The following is a 17,482-nucleotide window of genomic DNA, read 5'->3' as shown; positions in this document are numbered from 1 at the left end:
CGAGGGGCATTGGGACTGAATGCAGAAAGAGCATTTCAGACCGGCCCATTACTATAAAAGATGTCACATCTGTCTTCAACCTAACATACTAGATAATCCAAGTACACTTTGACCAGCATCTCTAGTTCTGGCTAAACGGTAAACAGAAAGATAACATATGAAGTCTCATGGAATTTTTGTACTAGAAAAGTGGTTCTATTTTAATAATTGGTAAGGAAAGCATTTTTCCCCCTTGCTGGCCTGTCTCCAGGTTCAGGAGCTAAGGATCATAATAGGCTTATGCCTATGCATCAAACCAGAGCATTGGGCTTAATACCCTGCTAAAGAGCATCACAGGGACAACAGCTGTTTTGAAAGAACTAGGGCATTATTTCTCCGACACAATGCACATGGCTGGTGCTGTGAGCTTTGGAGAAGCATCACTCACCTTTTAGAAACATCCCTGTTTAGGGAAGTTTTTAATGTTTAATGTTGTATTGTGTTTTTAATATTCGGTTGGGAGCTGCCCAGAGTGGCTGGGGAAACCCAGCTAGATGGGAGGGGTATTATTATTGTTGTTGTTGTTGTTGTTGTGCTGGAATGGGAAAAGGGATATCTAGCCCAGCCCCACAAAGATCAAAATACACAACTCAGACCACAGTGTCCCATAAGCAGAGAGCAGAATAGTGCTTAGAGAACATGTTTCTCAGGGAAGGGAGCTAAGCACTCTTCTAGCACCAGTAGCAAATCTGGAACTTTGCTCTCAAAAGTCTGAGCAGAGAGCGAGAGAGAGAGATTGTTGTAGATTTCTTTATGTTGATATATATCTAGGATATATAGTAGAATACAATGGTTGTCCGGGGGTGGAACTTCAGCACCCTGGGTTGTTATCATTCACTGGTCATTGCCCACACTATATACCTAGAATTTATTCCCAAACACTGATTTTCTCAGTGATTGCCAATTATTCCAAATTTTTGAAAAGCAAATCTTGGAACCAGGACACAGTATGTAAACTAAGTCAACAAATTAAAATCCAAGCAGGTGGTCTTATCCTAATCACAGGATTTGATTTATCATTTTTTTGCACCATGCACGTGTGCACATGTTCTCTCTCTCTCTCTCTCTCTCTCTCTCTCTCTCTCTCACACACACACACACACACACACACACACAATATATATACAACTCTGCTTAAAACACTCACTAGTAGCAAGCAAATAACCTAACAAGTACCCTGCACTGTTAAGTGCTGTTAAACACTTGAAACTGTCAGGGATACGACACCAGAACTATAGGGGGATTATGTCTGTATTATGCTTGTAGCTAATCACAGAGGAGAACTCTATGGGCCTTAATAATGTTTCACAGCAAAAAGAACCCTAACATTTCTGAAGCAACCCATTTCTGATCCCTGTATGAAAAGGTTCCCCTTTGTTCTAAGTGTATAGGGTGCCCTCTCAGCATAAAAAAGGAATTCAAAGACCCAGGAGAAAAAGGAAGGTGGCGTTTTGAAAATACCAAAATGATTACCTGGGAAGTTTGGGTGATTTGCTAGCTCGAGTGATTTTGGGAGACTTTTTTGCAGCCCAGTCATCGCTCAGTTCAATATCGCTGGAATCAGAGCAGTTGCAGCTGTCAATCACGGTGGAAATCAAACTGTTTCCATAGATTTCATCTGTCAACACAGGCCCCATTAAAAAAAAAATGTTTCAGAAACCAAATCCCAATTACAACTGTCAATCATTTCTAGGATATCCTACAAGCAATAGCTGAGATACAATCGCAGCAAGGAGCACGGCATATTCTTTGAAACCCATGCAGAATCAGCAATAGCCTAAAATCAAGTGGATGGTGCTCAATTATGCTAGTTGACAGGCATCTCTCTGACACTGAAATGTCTACAGCTAATTAGAGAATCTTTCCTCTCCTGTCAGGACACTGAATATTATAATGTACTGCAACTTGGAAGATGACTTGAACTATGCCTGTTACTGAGTCTCTTTCAGAATGGCTGATGAGAGCAGGGAAATAGTACTGCCATGGGTTCTTGTGTGGATGCACGATTTTGGGGCATTAACAGGATACACACCTCCACAACCCAATCCACTAATTTGTTCCACAAGCGGGAGCTCCAGTGAGTACATGACGCTCAACCTACAAGAATGACACATTTCAACAAAGAGCGTATTTGTGGGCTTTTTTTTTCCATGTGAAGATCAGTTACATACAATAAAATCAACGAGGTTTGCACGAGAAATTCACGTGCAGTACACTTGCAACACTTGAGGGTCTCTGCACAGGACCGGAATCTAGAAATCGGCACTGAAAAGTTGCCTAATGCCTTGTACCTGCTTTTCCGTCAGTCTTTGGATCCATGATGACAAACTCAGGCCGCAGTTTGCTAATTCGGCGCCCTTTCAAGATAGGCACCAGACCCCCTAAGTATTCCAAATACAGTGTATAGCAAGGCCCTCCAACCTCCGGGTCATCTTCTGTCCGCTTCATTGTGCAGTGAAGCCTTTCGTTGCCAGATGTTGGGTAGCTAACAAAATCTCTCATGTTGTTGGGGTCTGGGATAGGAGGCTGAGTATAGGAGGAAAAATTGTGAGTCATACAAAGAGTTTTCCCTCATGTTGCTTTTTCATGCTCCTGATTATTATTATTATTATTATTATTATTATTATTATTAATGACTGCAGTGGTAAATTCTGCCTTTAAATTAATAAAACAATAAAAGAAATCAGGACCACAAAAAGCTAGCTACATTTTAAATGAGAAGTGACCACTTCTAGAATGATGCACCAGAACTGCAGAGAGACCAAGAAGCATCCACTTCAGTAATACAGTGGTACCTCTGGTTGCGAACGGGATCCATTCCGGAGGCCCATTCGCAACATGAAAAGAGCGCAACCTGAAGCGCCGTATCTGCGCACGTGCGCGGCATGATTTGGCACTTGTGCGCATGCGGCGAAACCCAGAAGTAACCCTTTCTGGTACTTCCAGGTCGCCGTGGGACGTAACCTGAAAGAACGTAACCTGAAGCAAACGTAACATGAGGTATGACTGTATGTGCTTGCTTCTTTTACAGAAGTACTGTATAAAGATTGTCAACAACTCAGGGACCGGGATCAGATTTCTCAAGAAGTTCTCATAAGAGCCAGACAAAAGGTATTGCGATCTAGCTGGTAGCTTTTACGCCTTGTCCTGGGAAACCTTTAAATAAAGGCCCATTCACCAGGCTCTGTTCATGCACAAAGTTTACACCTACCCCAAAGCAGTCCCATCCACCTCCCATTGCATGGCTAATATAATGTGTGAACCTTCTAATCATGGATACACTTGGACACAACTGAAGCAGATGTGGAAAATGTCATTACAGCCACAAACTGCAGCTGGCAGCAGTTGTGATTGACTGGTTTTATTAATAAGCTCTCGGTACACGAACATGCCTGAGGGCAGTCTGGACTGCTTAATCTGTACAAGAAAACTACATTTGTGAAACAGCCCTTAGTCAGGTTGCCCTGCACTGCTCTTCAAACGGCCATCATAACCCTCTCAAAATGACAGTGATAAAACCCTACAAGCTGTTCTGCACGGTTATGCAACTCTAGGTGTATTTACTCAGAAGTCCCAAGGCATTCAAGGGGACAGAGTCCCAAATAAGTGTTTGAGATGGCAGCCTCAGAGTGCAATCTGAATGTTTATTACCAATCAAACATTCCCTGCTTGTGCGCTTTATGCCTCAGCTGCTGTCAGCTGTTTAGCTCCATCTACCTTTGTCCACTGACCCTGATACACTTAACACCCAGCCATTTGTTTACCTTGATCGTTGGTGTAAAGGCAGTGGTGAGGTATGAGCAGAGCCTGGGAGGCAGAGTCAATTTACTGATATCTTTGTCATCCCGCAAGGAGCTAGCGATGGTTTGCTGGCACAGAAGCTGTAGGCTGGACACTCTGTGCTCCACTCGGACAACGTAGAGGGCAGGACCAGAAGCCATGAGCAGGCGGGAGTCCCTGTGACCCCAGCAGATTGAGATTATGGGACGCTGCATGAAAAGTAACAATTCAGATGTTTTCCTCTCATTGAAGCATATTTTAAGACCCATTTTATTTTGGAAAACCCTAATGTCTCAGGGCTTTTCTGTATGTTCAAGTAGTAGCATTCTCTGGGGACTGTACAACTTACAATTTCACTAAGATACGGTATCAGTTTATTACAGTGACCAGAAGACATTTTGTTTTAAAATACAGATTTCTCCAGTATTTTTCATCCTTCATTGAATATTATTGTAACTAATAGCATGGAATCAAAACTTATTTGTTGTGTGTGGGGAGACCTACATATAAAATTATCTAAATTATAGTGACATTCATCCACTGGGCAAACCTCCCTTGATATAATATCCCCCGCTAGCGGTTGTTTTTGTGAGCTGTTATTCTCCCACGCTCCTGTTTCAATATCTCACTTCAGAGTAATCTTTACCTGCACAGGAGTCTCCAGGGTATAGATATGTTCTCCGTGAACATTGTAGAACTTGACCAGTGCACTTTTCAGAAAGGAAGCACCGCTGAGTTCAGCCAGCTGGCTTAGCTTTTCCATGCCTGCAACAGCCAGCAAGTCTCCCTGCGTGCACCACTGAGCCACTACATCTGAAATCACAAAGAGGAGGGGGAGGTTCACTTTACTACACTTAGCAAATAGGCCCAATCCCACACACTTACACTCAGTAAGCAGGCCAGTGGAGGCAGCGGGGGCCTCCACTGCTCCCCTGGCTAACCAAAACCACAGGTTACTGCCACTAACTGGGAGGGTTAATCCCTCCACTTCCCTTTCCCTGCTAGGTTCTACAAGAGGCAGCCCTGAGACTGAGGAGGAGGAAGCTGACAGGCCGTGCCACCTCCTGGTCTGGTTGTAAGCAAGGAGGCAGGCAGGTGGGGTCTGGCTAAAGGCAGGCTGAGGTTGGTGGAGCAAGCCTTCATTCACTCTACCGACTGAAGCTACTGCTTCAACTGAATTAAACCTGAAGTTCCACCTTTAAGCCTCTGGAAACATTGCCTCAAACTAAAATAACTTTGGAACCCGCCAGCCTTCCAGCTTTGGTTTCCTAAGTGTTTCACAAAACCCTTGAAGGAACAGAACAGAGGAGAGCAAAACAAAATTGGTCATTGCCTCAAGCTGGAGGTTATTTTGAAAAGCACATGGTTCTCATTTGCTGCTGTCGAGCGCCAGAGAATGTAAGACAGGCTACCAGTTTATTTCAGAAGGAATCCCCTTCTTGTTGAGGTGTGCTCTTTTCACCAGCAGGCGTCACTCTTGTTAGAGGAAATCGCTGCAGATGGATGTTGCATTTCAAGAGACAGATGCTGAAATATTCATGTCAAAGCAATCAAGATCTAAAGCAGAAAATGAAGCGGTGGGAGCAGGGCAGGAAGACAAGTCTCCCTTTGCGTACCTTTCAACCCTGAGCGGATGATGGTAGGAGACAAGTCGTCATAGTTGTTCATTAAGCTAATGTCTCCTGATGTGAAGCTGACAGTGAGCAGCGGTTTGGTGTTCTGCACCAGAACTGGATATGCAGCTGGACCATCTGCAGGGTGGGGGGAAAAAACTTTTAGGAAGAAGTTTGAACCAAGGTTCCTAGCTCATCACCTGTTGACTGTGCAAAGAGCTGTGACACTCAGGAGATGTTTTCCTACCCTGTCAAGTACTGTTAAGGAATAAACCCCACCCTCACGCCACAGCACTGTGGTATGGTCTCTGCAGTGTTATGCAGAGTGTTATGACACAGTTCTTCTATTATGTCCTCAGTGATCCTGCACAGTAGGAATATTTACATGTCCCTGGAGCTGTATGAGGAAAAGAATGGAGTCAGAAGCAACCATCCTGGCCCATAACGGGCGCAAACACGGAGGCAGTGCCAACCAAACCAGACAAAGACAAAGAGTCTTTTCAGTTTGCACCTCTCTGTGATACCTAGCAATGTTCAAGCTCTAAGCCAGGGGTAGCCAACTGGCAGTTGTGGGCCAGACTTGGCCCTTGAAGTAGCGCTACTATCACCTTATGAAAGTCTAGTCAAGGTGGGATTCAAAAAAGCAATTTGTTCACAGCTTTCTGTTGAAAGAAAAATAAGCAATGATTCACCATGTTCATTTCATAAAAAGTTTCTTAAACTGCTATCTCATCCACATTCTCAAAAGCCAAGGGACTATTACCAATCTGACTCAAGATTTTTTTTCAAGAAACACGTCCCCTCCTCAGCCCTCCAGACTGAAGACCTCGTGGTACTGGACCAAGCATACTTCAGCTCTGTTAAGCCCTTACTGCTACATGACATAGACTTTAATATAGAAGCTGGCCCTCCATAAGGACTGGATCCCAAAATGGGAGTCTGGAGCATCAGAATGGGCTTATCTACATGCCCTGAGTTGGCTAAACACTATTCCGTGCCATTATAAAAGAGAGTCTGGTTTTGACAAGATCATTCTTCAGTGTTTAACTTCCTTTGTATATAATATTAAATTGCCTACAGCACCATCTGCAGCATTCACTATTTCATTCTCTGTTTTATGTAACTAGCTTTGACAGAAGGTGCTGCTGTCCCAAGAGAAAGGCGCTCTCCAGGCACCAGTTAAGCATATTCTCACTAATCATACATTAGGCTACGTTCAGTTGTGAACGGAACCAAATGTTGTTATCCATGTGCTTATGTGTTAAAATGAGGTAATTGAACTGCAGGGAAATTGTGCTGTGGACGGTGACTTAAAAGCCAGCACCATATAATTGGTATAGTTTTAGCAGTAGGTAAAATCCAATTAAGCCCCTCCTAGTCATGTATGTGAGTCAAAGGCATGTCTCCTTTGAAAGGTTTATGAAGAACAAGTGATACTTCACAAGGACACGTCATATCAGAATAATCATTGGAAGCTACCAAGCTCACCCACTCCCGATTGACTCAGCATCAACTACACACTAGCCTACTGCACTCATCTAAAGGGATGCACCAGAAGTTACAATGTTCCTGCCTAGAACAGTAAACCAATCTTATAACAAACCTAATATCACCACTCTCATTAATCACACTCTGACAAAAGAAAACTGTAGCACTGTCCTCTAATAAATATGTTGTGCATATTTGATTTACCCTCATGTATGCATTTGCCATTGCAGGGAAGTGTCCTAAACAGGCAAAAGGGTTTGTCAACAATAAGCCAGTCGCCCCCCATGCTAAGCACACTGTGGGGCGTTTTTGTTCCTATTGTCCTAGAAGAGCGAGTGAGGAATGGAAGGGTCCCTGGCCCTTGCACCCAGATGCATGCTGCCCAACCAATAAAAGGCAGGAACTCCAGATGCATGGAGAAAGACTTACTTCAGGTGCAACACAATTCAGAATAATCATTCTTCAGGGGCCCATTTTGTACTCAGTCCCCAACCTATACACCCTGTGTTGAAGCAGGAAAGGTCTGAAGGAGGCTTTGGCTTGTGTTCACTTAAAGGTTGAGTAAAGCCCTCCTTGCAGTTGGGGAACCCTGATATTTCCCCTCAACCTTCTCTCTCTTTGCAATGATTACACTCAGTATGAAACCACAGTTTGAGTCTTGAAGGTATGTCATGAAAGTCACATTCATGCAGTACTGTTGTTAACCTTCCTCAAAAAAATTGTTGTTAACCTTCCTCAAAAAAATTGAAGGAAGTTTTCTTCTTTTCAAAAAAATTGGAAGTTTTCTTCTTTTCAAAAAAATTGAAGGAAGTTTTGAGGAAGTTGTTAACCTTCCTCAAAAAAATCGAAGGAAGTTTTCTCCCTGAAACCAACATTGTCAAAACTGTTTCTTTCTTACAGTTGCACCTGAAGTGGACCCAGAATTGCAAAGGTTTGAATCTGTGATGCTAATTCACAGTCAACTTTGTTTCATGCAAGCTTTTAAACTACTTTGTTTTGGTTGTGCATTTTTTTCTGTTGTAGAAAGTGTAGAAGTAGTTCGTTTTATCTTGCTTCTTGCTGTTATTAAAAGTCACGCATCAATATGGAGTTTATTCTTTTAACTAGGGGCAGCAGGTCATTCACTGGAGAAGAAAAACTTGTTCTCAGATCCTCCTTTTGATTAAGTAATATGCAAAAGCACAATAACTTAATCTCTATTTGATTTGAATATCTTTGCACCATATCTGGTTCTCTTGCATTAAGGAGTAAAGGAGGCTTCTTACATTCATCTTATTTTTTAAAATATATAACATAGCAAGAAGAAAACAAGTAATTTAAGGATGTCAAGGGGAAGCTACATTCTTCAGGACCACTATATTCTACAAAGTATGGGTAACTGCAGATTAACCATAAAGGATATCATGGCCATTTATTATCCTGTGCAAAACTTGATGCCTTGTTAATAGCAATTGCATGATGCTAATGGCATTAAAAGCACTGTCAATACAAACATGCTGCATATGTTAGGTTTACCAATGCAGTCTGAAACTTCACTGGATTTGAAGTTTTCCATGAAATTGTTTTAATTACTTGTTTATATACGGAATTGTTTTCATTGTTTTTATATATGGAATTGTACTTAAAGGTTTTCAGTGTTGATGTTATTATTGTTAATCGCTCTGAGATGTTTTGAAGGAAGCAATTAATAAATTGAATTAAATGAATAAATGAATGAATAAATCATTTTCACTATAGTCCTTGGCTGCATCATTTCAATCTGCAGCTGCAGGCTTACACAACCAAATGCTCAGAATAACAATAAATCCCTCTTCATAGAAAAGCAGACAACAAGGACAAGAGTTCTAGCCTACCCTTCGATGTGGAGTTTTTTAATGTGGAAAGAACATTTTTCTATGGAAGGGCATTCAAGCATGTCACACAACTTTACCATTTCAGTGAAAAGCAGGCCACAGACATTCAATGAACAAAAAAATGGAGGCAAAATGACCTTGAGGTGGGGAGTAGTCATCTGAATCAGTGTCACTCTCACTACTATCTTCCACCAAAAAGCTCGGGTAATTCCAGGACATGCTCAGGATGCCATCAGATTCATGAAGGAGAACATGTGCCAGCATTCGGCCATGGCAATCCATGACAATAACCTGACCATCAGCAGTGCCAAAGAGGACCTGGCAAAATAAGAAAGCATCGTAGTTAACAAGAATGCAAATGCGATTAAAAATAAAAACAGGCTGAAGAAGACAGTTCTCTATTATCATATTTCAAGTAATCTGAAATGCTAAACTGCCCACATCCACAGTGAATACAAGACAAAGCAAACAGCTATTAAAAATATATATCCTTATCAGCCAGGAATAAGTGGAGTTTCTGATTCCAAAAATCCATAATCCCCATTAAATTCTCTTTTAGGATTATGGGCAATACTGGGTACCATGTCATAACTACTACTCTTCCATAAACAACATTTTCCAAAGCCATTATGACTGAAGCCCTCATCTTCTTCATCCCTGCCATTTTTCCTGCTCTTTCCCACAAACTTGCTTCTTTCTCCATTTCACTGATTCCCATCAGGCACTTTTCTCCTTTCCAATTCTACATCCCCATCTGTCCTGTGGTCATCCTATAGCTAACCCCACCCCACCCCCACCCTATACTAGTTTGAAAAACTAGTTATAAAATATTGACTTTTGGTTTCCAGATTACAGAAAAAACCTTCCTTAAATATATCAGCATAAACCCAACTGGTTTTATAGAAAATAGGTCCTTGAAATCAAATATTTAAAGAACATGAGACATCATCAAAACGATTAAGAAGAAAGAACACCAACAGTATTGTCCTTGATGCAGACAAAGCGTACGATATGTTAGAGTGGGCTTATCTAATAGAATATTTAAACAGATTTGGCTTTGAAAAGAATTTAGATATTATTGCTTCTTGTTGGCATCATTGTTCATTATCTCAGTTTAATTTTAGCAGATGTAATTAGGCAACATGAACAAATCAAAGTATTTGTTAATGTAGAGCATAAAACCAGCCTATCTGCAAATAACATAGCAGTTTTTTGTGAAATTTGTTAATTTATTAGCATACAAAAATATGGATAAATTATCAGATTTAGTATAAATTATAGTCATATTGAAATCCTGCATTTCTTTTTTAAGAAAAGTGAATAGTTGGTTGGGGAAGATTAACTGGAAGAAGGAGGAAATTCAGTATTTAGTGATAAATATTCATATACAATATAGCAACAACTTTATACCTCGAATAAATTCAATGTAGGAATATGTTTAAAATTTCTAAAACTTGAAAATGTCCCCACACTGGGGAGCATAAATGATGGAAAAATGATACAACACTGCTACAATTATTTTAACTGTCATCCAGGAGCAATTTACAGATGGTTGTGAAGTACAAGCATGATGGGATGCTGGACCAATGAGTAGTCAACCATCGAAGACCAATGTGGATGCCTATCCCTGGAGCAAAATTGGCAAAAAAACAATGTGACTCAATCAGGTGGAACTGGAGCATTATAGCACAGGTGGAAAAGCAATGTGTTACAAGCCTGACAGCAACAAATAAAGGAAAGTTTCCACCTAAATACAGAATGGAGGAGGCAAGCCTTTTGTGTTGTTTAAAATAGCAGTTAGCAAACAGCCAAGGTACATCATCTAAGATAAGGCTGACCGTAACCTACAGATATCTTCCCCTTGGGCATGTTTTGTTCCCTGATGTATTGAACAAGCTCTGGCTTGCACATTTTGGCAGGTTATAGAAGACATACAACATAATCCAGGAAAGGGCAAATGCATTAAGAGCATCATGCCTGGAAAACTAAACTCTGCCCTACAATCTTAGTCACGCTTACTTCCATTTCAGTTCCAGTCCACTAATGTTAAAGGGCCCTCTTTCACATGAACATTTTTAGGATTCGTTTATGCAGTACGGTTGATTGGGAATCTGAATATATTCAAGAGGCTTGCTCATTCTGTTTAAGGAAATGAAGAGCACTGACTAATCTCCCATTACATTATGTTCAATCATTACTGCAGCAAAAAACTAAATCCAACCACTGCTGAGAAATCATGGAGGATTCTTTTAAAAAGGTGTCAGTGTGGAAAACTGCTAACTAGCAAGATCCAAGAATTATCAGTATAGAATTGCTGATATGGTTAGTGTGACAGTGATGTTTTCTATTTTAGGAGCTTGCTAGTTTTGCCTGGTTTGTTTTAATTATATGTTTTAAATGAGCTTGGAAGGTTATTTGGATCTTGCCATGTTATGTTGACTGAAGCTTTAAGGAAGCTTATGGATCAAAAGATGGGATTGCGCAATCCTATGCAAACTTAGATGGACGTAAGTCCCACTGAACACAGTACAACTAACTCCAGAGTAAGAACACGTAGGATTGCACTGTAAGTCAATCAACTTTTAAGAAAACAAGAAATAAATGAAGTTCTTAGGTTGCAGCCATTCTGACAGGAACATTTCAAGATCTATATCTTTGTCTCTGCTTAGTCATTCAACACTACAAGGCCATTGACAAAAGAATGCTGTCCTTGGTCAGTGATCCAAATGGCAGCTATATTGTGTAAGCTGCCTACCTCTTCAGTGTTTTGCCTGTTAAAAGATGAGGCCTTGGCTGATTGGAGGTTTTTAATAATTTGCAGACAGCTGTGCCTTCTAGATCAGCTGTGCCTATCTTCCCCGCCTGCCTTCCCCCAGCCAGAGGCATAATTGTTAGGGATGGTGGAGAAAATCCACAGATGAAGAATACTTGCTCACAATCAAACTCCACTTGGAAAAAGGCACTCCTTGGAAAGGAGACAGTACGTGAAAACCACATCTGTTTTGTCAGAGGTACAATGGCAAAAGGATTAAAGGGAATCTCTGTTTGCTTCCGTTCACCCATTTGGCCATTTATTAGTATAGTCAGACCAGAAAATGACTCTGCAGTCTTCACAACCGTCTCATATTCAGTCCTTTCACTATCCAAGGTACAGAAACTATGAACTGATTAAAGCCCAAAGCACACCTTCAAATCAAAGCAGCAGGTCCAGGCTTAGGTCCCAGGGGGATGTACCTCAAATCAAGAGTGTGAGTTCTCCAGCTTTGGAGTCCCTGAACATTCAATATTGGAAAGGGATTTTTGTTCTTGTAGACTACTACCAGGTATGACTTGAGAGCAGCTGGGGCAGGAGATGAGCTGCATAAGCTTTTTCAAGGCAATTTAAAAAGCAGAAAAATACCAGCCAGATTGTCATATTGAAAATGCTCTTTCCAGGTTTAAATGGTTGCAGATCCTTTATGCACCAAAAGTCTGACAGCTTTTCATCAGTACTATAATCTCAAATTCTTGGGAGAATGTGAGAGACACTCTGAACCTACTGGTTGGATTGTATGTTTAAAAAAAGGCTTTCCTCTTCTCTAGGAGAGTGTCTATTAATCCTGATTAGTAAGTGACTTAATTACTTTGTTTGACTGTTATATGTAAATCCACTATCACCCCCATGGTATTTATACAGGACACAGAATGTGCTATACTGATCTGACAAGAACCACTGAACTCCCCAGTTACTGGTTCCCTATTTAAAAGAAAGTTTTATGCTTTACTTCAAAGCAATCCCAGAAAAACATCTTTGGCTGATGACAAGAGTAAGCACTGCCAAGGCAGCAGTGATTTTCTTGACTCAGAGTCCAATCCTATGCATGTCCCACTGAGTTCAATGGACTGCAATCTTTTTACACAGGATTATTAACCATTTCACAGAAACTCATAAAACAGGTGACTGAGCAAGAAGCTAAGCAGTGTTGTCTGTTTCCATAATTTATAACTATATAAAAGCAGGCAGGTCTCACTAAAATGTAAGCCTTCTATATATAGAAAGAAAGCCACGTTTTCAGTCCAAAAAGAGCAGCAATGGAATATAAAACATTCATAAAGCTCTTAGCATGAGCAACCAGAGGTCATTAATTTTAAATGCCAAGACTAACAAGAAAACCTGAAGTAATTCTAAAAATAGCCCAAAATATTATATGCTGGAATGTTTTGTTTATACAACAAGAGAATCAAGATGATATGAGCTTGAGTATTCTTCCCTTGTTATATTTGAACTCCCTGAATTGAACTGTTATTGGTTATACTGCTCTATTTTACACTGGCAATTTAGTCATTGACTCCATTCCATGCAACATTAAATGTACTGCCTAATTAATTAAAAGCTTTCTGCTTGCTATTTTGTGTGGTCCTAAGAATCAGAAATGTAATAAACATAGGGGATCGAAGAATGCTTTTGGAGTTACAGCTTGCAAAACATGGTGTTCGTATTTCTTGGCATTTTCAGAGAACAACATTGAAAATAGGTCTAAGCCGCCGTATGGCTCCTGGGGGGATAATGGCTTCCAGGTAGCAAGCTGTTCTTCTAATGTTGCTGCTTGATAGCTGAACCCTGGCCTAGATATTTTAAGGCCTCTGGCCGAAGAAGGCTCATGCTGAGGACGTATCTCGGAAAATCAGAAGGCATTTCCACCTTCCCCATATCGATTAACAAAGAGCATGATGGAATCTTATAATGTTAACCATGTGGTGTTAGGAACTGTGGATTTGGCATCCCAAGAGAATTTTGTGTGAAAAGTCTAGGTGAGCAGTTTCTGCGCAAGGTTTGATTAGGCCCTTGCTATGGCCACATGCTGCCTTTGTATATCAAATCTCACCTCATCCCACTCTCTAACAGAATATAGCATATTCTGACTAAAATAATAATTTTAAAAATCGCCTGCCTTCAGCTGCGGCTTCATCTGACCAAGCAGCAGCTGCACTGCCTTCATTTCTGTGGCTCAGTCTTGCGATCAACCTCCAAGACACATGCGGTGTGGCGGCGTCAGTAGAACAAGTAAACACGGCCTTACTAAAAAAGTATTTTGCTTTGTGACAGGATTTCAAATGCTATCAGCTTTTCCCTGATTTTTTATTTTAGGCAGCAGAAGCTGCGGTGAGCTCTCCATAAGCAAAACAGAAGTGAAAATGAGAGAGAGCAGAGAAGCAAGCCTATGTTTCAGTCAGGAAAGTTGATACTAAAAACTGAACAGCAACTGCAGGTTAGCAATTAAAACAATACAACTGGGAGCCAGAAGATCTGTGTTCTGAACCCAGCCTTTTCATTTAATTGTGGTCACTGAAGTCAATGAGAACTTTCTTATCAGCTCCAATGAGATTTGCATTGGTTCGTCCCAGGGAGATTTTTTAAGCAAAGCAAGCAATTTCTCTTTCTCTTTTCCCTCAACATCAAAATGAGCAGCTGAGAAGGTGCACCTTAGCAAGAGTGGCATGAAGATAATTAATTCCCTCTTCAAAGTGATACGAGACCCACAGAGAGAGCTAAATGTTAAGTGTTAGTATAATATTTCATTAACACTTCATTATGGAATTATGCATTTGGTTTAGATTGACTGGTTTCTAAAATAGAACACCCTGAACTGGGTTTGAGATTAGGAGTCCACAAATCTATTTGCTAGCTCACCTGTGGTGAACATGTCTTTTAAGGCATGGTCTGGTAGGCACAAAGCAAGAGATGAGCGGAGGCTCATTTCTGACCCCAAGGTGAGCTTCCCTCCCTGAATCTGTGCTGAGAATGTGTTAACTCTTTCCCTGTCTGCCTATTCTATCCTCAGACACTTTCTTTCCCCCAGTAGAGGAAGGTAGGATGCTGCAGCAATTACCAAGCTCAGGACTGGATTGGGCTGGCTGCATTTAAAAACAATGCTACTGCTCATCAAATATGTCTACTACTGAAGGTGCTCTCAAGCAGTTTTCAAGCATTTCAATACTTGATATACATATGACTGGAGGGGGGTATATGTAGCCATGTGATGTGAATTACCACTGAACACTTGTGTAGCTTGACATCAGCTACAAGAGTGTGTCAGTCACACAGCTAAATTAATCAACCATCTTCTTGTCCTGTGTGCAGCAGGAAGGTGCTTACCGATTAATGCATGGTCAACCCTGACATACACACAGAGTGTGGCAGTTTTTGTTTTCAAAGCAATCTTACCTGTAGATCATCAGGAGTCCATATGCCACAGGTGATCTGACTCTCCAGGTTAATCTCTGAAGACCAATGTCTCTGTCCACTGACTGATCCAACTAGCACAAACCCATCTCTATAGGAGATCAGTGCTTGTGTTCCATCATGGCTCCATGTAAAGTCACTCACCTTAAAACACACACAGACAAGAAGAGGCTAGAACATTATTCCGACAATGCAGCCCATATGTAAAAGAAACAGCGCCCTATAGAAGCAAATGAGACTAGAATCAATTGGTACCAATATGTTTAGCAGGTTCCGGTTAAGTGGCTCGTGAACCCCCACTTTTTTTATTTTAAGAGAAGTTAACACAAGTTTGGCCAACAAGCAGGGAACATTAATGCCAAAGTGTCTGCTGCATCCACCACCTTGCATTTCAGATTTTCAAACCATGCTATAAAAAAGTTTTTTTAAAAATAAAATAAAGTGCAATCCAGACAAGGGTGGTATCCAGCTATAAACAGTTCTGCTGGTGCAACTGGGCTCATGTTGTACACAGGAGAGGGGGAGCACCCCACCACAACCCCTACCTTGTGTAACGTCTAGTCTGCAGAAGAGTTCTGAATAATTCAAAAATGTGCTCTCTATCTTGTGACATTTTTGATGGTTGGTCTTGCCCAACTATGGATTTTAGAGTTCAATTAAAATCCTGCTCTAACAATTGCTCTTTCCACAATTTACTCTTTCTACAGGGAGTGAGAACTTTAGTGGTCTTTTTTTAAAAGGAAAAAAGGAGGGAGGGGATACTAACCTGTGCCCCACGGTCATTCACAAGTTCCACAGACCATCTGCCTTCATACTGAATCCAAACAAATATTCCACCGTCTGCATCACAAGTTGCAAGCTTCTGGAATGGTTCGTTCCATCTTACCAGTACCACCTAAGAAGATTCCAGAAAACAGAACTTTTTCCCAAGAGTCTATACAAGATTCCAACATGCAGTTCACCTGAAATTTCATTATCTGATATAGCAAAAATATATTGCCATGCTTAAATTATAAATTAAGGCTACAAAAATTAGAAATGTTCAGCCAATGAGGCTTCTCTTTAAGAACAGCAGGATGTGTTTCATTGCTGCCATAAAAGCAACGGAGAATCTTCATGGGCACACTTTACTGAAACCAAGGACTTTTAAGTCCAGCTCTCTCCAATGTTTTCAAATGGAAACAAATCAAGTTAAAGGGTTGTCAGCTTTCTCTAGGTTGTAAAACACAGCTGTGGTCTCTGAGATCTGCACACACTCATTGACCTGGCTGAACAACACACACATGAAACCTCTCTCTGACAGAGTGCAGACATTGGTGGGAGTGAAAGGTTCTTGTGCAACAAGTTTGTGGAGATCTGGAGAGATGGCAGTTTCTTGAAAGGATTAATGTGCTTGAAGTCATGGGCCTTTCCAGAGATCAAGGCTGTTTGATGTAAAAGCTTGAACAGGGCCCAACAACACGGTACCTCCTCTTCTCCCTCATAAAATCTAGCAGTCCAAGATGGTGTCATTCCACTTTCACGTTCCTCTCCTCCACTTCACTAGTGGGTACTCACAGGGGCAGGGAAACTTTCAGTGCAATGACATGATGTCACTAGTTTGGGATTACCAGGTGAAAGGAGAAAGAAAATGAAAGTAGCAGCCACACAACTCTTGTGATGTCTAGTATCAGCCATGGCCCTACTGCATAGCTGATAGCTACCAGCCATCAGATGGACCTTGCTTCTAGCTGCAGAGGAATCTGTTTGGCTTATCGTAGCTAATAACCACTGACAGATCTATGCAATCGATTAATATTTTATTATATAAAAATAGCCACACTAGTGTCAGTTACCATACATACCAGAAGCACATTTCAAAAGTCAATTATGGAGTATAGGAATAATTTATTTTTGTTGGCCCTGAAACTACCCCCAATCAACCTTGTTGGGTTGCTCTAAATCTTTAGTAGTGTGTGAAGAAGTGCTAGAGAAGGGGACAGCCAAAAATGTCTACCAGTTGACCTGGTTATAGTCAGCCACTTCATAAACTAGTGACTGATATAGGAGAACCCAACCATACAATAATGGTGAGGAACATAATCTGCCCTGTCTTTAAGATGCTATAAGACTCTTAAATTATGTTATGTTGTTTTAAATTCATATGCGCTGAAGGCTTAAGATAGTATCTGCTGAGTATTTACAATGCACTCATGAATCAACGCATCGTTTCCAGAAAGCATGACAATGCTCCCAACAAAGTATCATGACAGCTATTTGGATTGTTATGGATTTAGATTGTTGGGTGAACGTTTCACCTTGTTTTATGCACCAGGATCTTTGTTGTAACCCAGGGATGACTAAGAAGGCATGTCCTGATACAGTGTCAGTTTCACTCTGCAGCTTTAAGTGAATTCTGCCTGCTAGCTAACAAGGGCATCCCACCATATAGCTAGCAATGTTACACAATTTTGTCAGGAATGGAGAGGTGCACTGTCTCATGTGCT

General features: G+C 41.0%; 1 protein-coding gene across 5 annotated transcripts in view; it reads right to left on the bottom strand.

Moving 5' to 3' along the window:
- Positions 1–17,482, bottom strand: part of TULP4 (TUB like protein 4) — a 96,560-nt gene that overhangs the window by 14,288 nt on the left and 64,790 nt on the right. For all 5 annotated transcript variants that reach the window (XR_014546157.1, XM_083605791.1, XM_083605793.1 and 2 more), the window contains exons 3-10: positions 15,763–15,891; positions 14,979–15,140; positions 8,911–9,091; positions 5,436–5,570; positions 4,466–4,632; positions 3,804–4,028; positions 2,331–2,565; positions 1,513–1,657 (exon numbers count right to left, since the gene is read on the bottom strand). Coding sequence is in view for 4 of the 5 variants with exons in the window: in XM_083605791.1 (XP_083461917.1) it covers positions 1,513–1,657; positions 2,331–2,565; positions 3,804–4,028; positions 4,466–4,632; positions 5,436–5,570; positions 8,911–9,091; positions 14,979–15,140; positions 15,763–15,891 (1,379 nt within the window). In the remaining variant the exon portion in view is untranslated. The remainder of the gene's footprint in view (positions 1–1,512; positions 1,658–2,330; positions 2,566–3,803; positions 4,029–4,465; positions 4,633–5,435; positions 5,571–8,910; positions 9,092–14,978; positions 15,141–15,762; positions 15,892–17,482) is intronic.

This window comes from Podarcis filfolensis (assembly GCF_964270895.1).
Source record: "Podarcis filfolensis genome assembly, chromosome: 3".
Classification (NCBI taxonomy): domain Eukaryota; kingdom Metazoa; phylum Chordata; class Lepidosauria; order Squamata; family Lacertidae; genus Podarcis; species Podarcis filfolensis.
This window is presented reverse-complemented; position numbering and strand designations above follow the sequence as displayed.